At 49.1% G+C, this 5,751-nt stretch overlaps 1 protein-coding gene across 1 annotated transcript; it reads right to left on the reverse strand.

Moving 5' to 3' along the window:
- Positions 1-397: 397 nt before the first annotated feature.
- Positions 398-5,284, reverse strand: cUnh4orf54 (chromosome Un C4orf54 homolog; the record flags this gene model as incomplete). Its single annotated transcript, XM_084155926.1, has 1 exon — positions 398-5,284. One exon carries the CDS (start codon positions 5,282-5,284, stop codon positions 398-400), a length of 4,887 nt encoding a protein of 1,628 aa, XP_084012052.1.
- Positions 5,285-5,751: the final 467 nt, after the last annotated feature.

A 5,751-nucleotide genomic window follows, 5' to 3' on the forward strand; every position in this document is an offset into this window, starting at 1 on the left:
AGGGCGTTTTTACACTGGAACTGGTTTGTACAAGACGTCTCACCTAGACACATATTTTTGTAGTTATGATGTTCTTCTATTCTATGATCCCGACTTATACATTTGAAACAGCATTATCATGTTTTTGGGACTGAAATGTCACCCACTCTCTTAAAATAGCCTAAGACTTGACACCAAAAGTCACCTGGAACAATATCCAAAGATTTTTTACTCCATCATAGTGTAGAGAAACATACATTGGTGTGAAAGTGATTATACTGTCATAATTATGCCGTCAATTATGATGATTAGTGAGAAGAAAAAAATATAAGAAGGTCTGCCTGTCTAAATGCAGCCATAGTATACGATAGAGTACTAAAAAAAAATAACTTACGTATCATGTGACAGGTCCTGCCGTCTACCTGTGCTCCACCACAAAGCTCATGGTGGTCCCATCGAAGGAGGGAGGGGCGATGATGCGTGGCCCCTGCTGGGAGGTGATGCTGATCATCGGCTGCTTCCCATTGGAGAAGCCCTGGACCCCCGGCCTGCCCTGCTGCTGGACCTGGCCCATACTGGAGCCTCCAGCCAGGGGAGACTTCCCAGACCCTGTGGCCATGTAGTAGGGACTCTCCATGTCCATGTAGTCTGGCTGGGAGGAACCACCTTTATCTCCGGAGTCTTCCTGCTCCGACGGCATGGAGAGCTGCGACTGCATTCTTGTGGGGATCAGGGTAGGCGTGCCGGGCATGGCGGGCATGAAGCCTGGGTAGATCATGTAGGTGGGGCCATAGGAGCCGGGGCTCAGGGCTAAGGGTGAGATGGGCATGGACATGGGCATGGGCATGGGCATGGGCGGCATTTGGGGCATGGACATGGGCATGGGGGACATGGGCTGCTGGGACATGGGCAGGTCCACGTACTGGCCCGTCTCGGGGTCGAAGAGGCGGCGGGTGGCTTGCTGGACGGGGGTGTCCACCAGGTAGTAGTTCCCTGTGCTGGGGTCAAAGAGCATCTTTCTCTGGGTGCGCTGGTAGTGGTCGACCTGGGGCATGGCTTGTGGGGCCATGGTTGGGGAGAAGCAGTACATCTGTGGTTGGGCGGACGCCATGCTCTGAGCCATGGGTATGTGGTAGATGGTGGCAGTTGGCGTGTCCTGGGCTCTCGTCTCCATGACGATGGTGGAGCGTTTCTGTGGGGACTGTCGGGTCTCTTCCTGCCTCCTGGCGCCGCAATACCCAGGTGGGCTGGCCGTCTGCGTCTTGGTGCCCGTGGCGGGGAAGGTGTAAATTGCTGTCTTCTCGCATCCACCGCCAGCGGACGCAGCGGCTTGCTTGGCGCTGGTGGCATGAGACTTGACGGGGATGGTGAGGTAGTTTTCGTGCTCGGCTGAGGCTCTGCTGAACTGGAAGGGCATGTCTGCATCCATACTGTTGGCCCTCTCCCTTTGTCTCTCCCTCTGTCTCTCCCTCTGTCTCTCCTCCGCCTTTCTCAGCTGCTGGGAGAATTTCACTGACACCGGAAGTTTAGGAGACACTGGGCTGAAGCCTTTGCAGTAAGGTGATTGTGATACAGCATGTGACTGTGATGATGCCTTGTTATTGTTACTTGTGGTGGGGTTTCCTGAAGCCATGGCGCTGACGTTAAACACATTATTGGTACCCATTGGTGTTCCACCTTGCTGAGCCAGGGATTTGGGCACATCCCGGCTGATGGGAATGTGAAACGTCTTTGGGGGCTCTTTCTCCTCTCGTTTGGGTGGTGTCGTTTCGCAGCTGGGCAAGGCAGTCGTCGCGGGCAGGGTTTTGTCAGAGTTAGGGTACGAGTCTCTCCGGATGAGCTTGTCCATGTTAAATGTTGGCATGGCCATGGCATTGGCCACATTCACTCCCTCCTCCTCTGGCCCATGCTCTTCGCTGGATATGAGAGAGAGCACATGACTGTCTGATAATATGGAGTGTGGCTCGGATTTCCTCTTCCACTCATTTCTATCAAAAACATACAACTGCTCCATGGTTTTGACTGCAGCCTGTAATTTCTCGAAGGCACCCAGGTTGGACATTTTACACTCAGGTTTTGTCTTGTCACCGATGTCAGGTGTTTTCTCCTGTCTTCTTGAAGCTGTTCTGGTTTCAATTACAAGTCCAATGGGGCCTTCAGAAGAATCACCTTTCAGTTGTTTTGTATTGCCTAATGGTTCTCTCCATGTCGGTCGGTGGATGCCGCTTTTGGCGCCCTCTTGCTGGGGTGATGACCTGTCAACTTCAAATGAATCCTCGTTGAGCCCAGGTTTAGAATTCTCAATTAGATTTCCAGATTGCTTCCCATTCCCATTGGTATTGGTATTCACAGACTGACACTTTATTACTATGGGGGAAAGCGACGCAGGGTTTCGATAAGACCCCTGTTTAAAAAGCTTTTGATCTGAGTGAAGGTCGCCGGCGGCGGCGTTATTATCCAAAGACACAAAGTGATAAGAACTTTTAACCAATTTACGCACGTCTCTAACTTGATGTATAGGTGTTTGCAGCTTGCCCCTGTGGTCCCGTATGTCTCTGACCGTGAAGTGTGGTACTTTTTCGGAGGACTCACCCTTCAACGCCGCGGCAAGCGCTTGACATCTGGACTCGTCGCCTGCCTTTATCAGGTTGACTGAGTTGCAGCCTATTTTGGAAGGAACCAGCTTTGCAACGTTGAACGGGTCGCTTTTGTTTTCTTTTACACTCCGTAAACTGATTTTAATTTCCGGTGATTTGGATGTTACCACACTCCTAGGATCTGCGACATATAGGGTGTTGTTGGCGCGTAACTTCATACCTCCTCCCTCTCCTTGATCTGCGGGCGCGCGGGTTGAATAATTCATAGTCCGCAGCTGTTTTGAAACTTCTCTGTCATTGGACAGTAGTTCGATACTTGGCACAAACAAATGTGACATTTTGGTTAGCTTACTGTTTCCTGAATCGGTGTACAAGTCCGTTTCCCTCTGGTTGTCGTTGGACGAAGACGGTTTCCCCTCCGGAGTTTTATCGTTTTTATGTTCCTTTTGAAACTCTAGCTCACCGTCCCTCCAGGATCTGAATGCGCTATTTTGGCTGCGTAGCAGTGTGTTTTTGGCCGCTTCGAATGTTCCTTTTTTAGTATCGAATCCTACTTCATTTGTCGACGCTAAATTCGTTTCTGGTGTAAGAGTTAAAGTGTCTTGTCTCCGACAGTCGTCCTTGGCATCGCACGAGCTGGTGTCCACTAAGTCCCCTAATTCATCGACACAAACAATAGTTAAGTCAGAACTCGCCTCTGAGTATTTCGGGCTTTGCCTTTGGAAATCCTTGGACTCCTTCGGCGTAGCCCTCTCCCTTTCCATGTGCGCAATTTCGGGCTGTTGTTGGAGAAGGCAGTGAGATGGCGCGTGATAGGACTCGCGTATCTCCCCCCTCTCCATTTTGCGCTCTTGCTCAAACTGCATTTTCTTAGAAATTACATTTTTAAGAAGGCTCGAGGCGAATATTGCTTTCTTGTGTGTGCCTTCCATGGTTTCCTCTGCATTACAGGGTTGCTTGCTGGCCTCATTCCCCTGGCCGCTTGGCAAGGTGCTGGTAACTTCATCTGTGGAACGTGATCCTGTTGCGTTTTGTGCAAATTTAGTGCGCCTTTCGCTCCCAGGCAGCCCTGATTTGACATTACAACGAATATTTAATGTTTCTGTGAGCGTAATAACCCCACTGTGACCCTGCCCAAATTTTCCCATAAACTCAAGTTTCTTTGCTGCAGAAGATGCGTTATAGGGACCAGAAACGGCACCATTCAAAGCAAATAGCTTGTTCGGGGGCGGTTTAGTATTAGCCAACGCCAAACCCTTATATCCTTTATTGTCTTTATTCTTAGCAATTTCAGAGGATGACGTAGAACTTTTATTAGACCCTCTATTTGGTTCGCATCCCTGAGACATGTTCATGTTGCCATATTTAAGGTCAACAAAAGTTGACCACCTTTTCACCCCCAGCTCGGAGGCGGAGGACTCGCTGGAGGTACTGAAATTGATGGCATCAAAATATGGGTATGCTAAACTCTTGAACGCTCTGGCAGTCAAGTTGCGCACTTCCTTATCCGCCTCGTCAAGTTCACTGACGGCGCTGGACGCACCGCTGGAATAGTCGTTAACATCTTTCCCTTTTAATTTCTTGCCAAAGTGCAAGCGTCCGGGGGCTGCAATGAAACACTTAGCACTATCACAGAAATTCTCCGTATTTGCATCACCAGCTCCTCTAAAAACATAGCGACTCATGTCTCCGGCGTGCTTGGCATGATAAAGAATATTTTCATTTTCTTGGACGTTGCTAGGCTCATTTATAGCTCGGGAAGTCGTTTTGATTGACAGGTGGATCTGCCCTATAACATTATTTTGGTTCTTTGACAGACTTTCATTTGAGATGGCGCACTTGTCCCGGTCCCCGAGATCACTTTCCAGCTTAGTGCTGACTGCCGCTCCGCTATTAGCCTGACCCTGATTGCTTTTCACCCTCTCCTTTCTTCCAGCAATCGTTCCATCGCCGTCAAAAGCAGCATAATCGACAAAAGAGTAGACCTGGTTATCATCCCACCCCTGTCCGATATCATTATCGACATCGTGATCCGAAAGCTCCGAGAGCTGGATCTCGTGCGTGGTTATATAATGAGACTCATCCTCCTCGGTACTGCAAGGCACGCAATCGTCACAATCACCGGTCAGCACCAAGCTCACATCATCATCCGATTCACTTTGCCCGCTTAACATGTCATTGTATCGTAAATCTTCATTGTCAGTTGGCGTATTTTCTACGTCCTCAAATGCCTCCGTTTTGGGGGGTAAAATATCCGGTGTGCATTCTGCAGTGACCTCCCTATTACCAACGTATCCAAGTGATTCGGGACAGTCCATAATGTTTTCATTCAGGTTAGGAACCTCAGAGAAGCAGGCAATTCCAAGAAACCCTGATAGATAACCCTTGGCACACTCTTTTGTGTTAATATCCTCCTTTAATTTGTCGCCGTTGATGTGATCAGTCACCTTACTCATCAGGTCTCCGTCTCCAGAAGTTTTCTCTTCTGCTCTCGAGCCCCCGTTGCCCTCGTCAATCGCCATTTGGCTCCCCTCACCGGTGCCAGTTTTTGTGTCGTCTGTATCTATGTCAAGTAAATCATTCAGTTCAACGTACTTCGATTTGTCTTGCGTCCCAGTAGTATCCTTGCTATCTGGCATGCGCTTTTTTAACACGTCGGTGGACTTTGGGTAAATTAGATTTTTGTCGGAAGCGTCCAGTGTTTCCATTGCATTACGCACGCCTTTTATGCTGGCTATTTTACATTTGGCATGGGATAGAAAAGAAACAATAGAGGTAGAGGTCCCCAGGATTCCCTTCTTCACTCCCTGATGTCCAGAGAATCAACCACAGGATCCTAGTGGAGGTATTGCTGTGCGCTGCGCCTCTGGCCAACAGTGGCACTCCGGACTGTCACTTCGGATGCCATTGGACACGCCGGCACTACAGACATTCTAACTCCTCGCCACTGGAAGCATAAAGCATCTAAAATGATTAGCTATTTCTGAACGGGTGTGCGCTTCCACAGGCGTGAACAAAATTAACGCATTAAGCTATAGGCCTACTGTATAATGGATATATATAGTTGCTCCAACTCCAAGCCTGAACTTGGGAGTTGAATAGAAGAGGCATTGTGTGATGGGACGGACCCGTTGCAGCTTGTCTTAACAATACACAAATATAGAAATGGTGACGA

This window comes from Coregonus lavaretus, assembly GCF_964263955.1.
Source record: "Coregonus lavaretus genome assembly, chromosome: 39".
NCBI classification, from domain to species: domain Eukaryota; kingdom Metazoa; phylum Chordata; class Actinopteri; order Salmoniformes; family Salmonidae; genus Coregonus; species Coregonus lavaretus.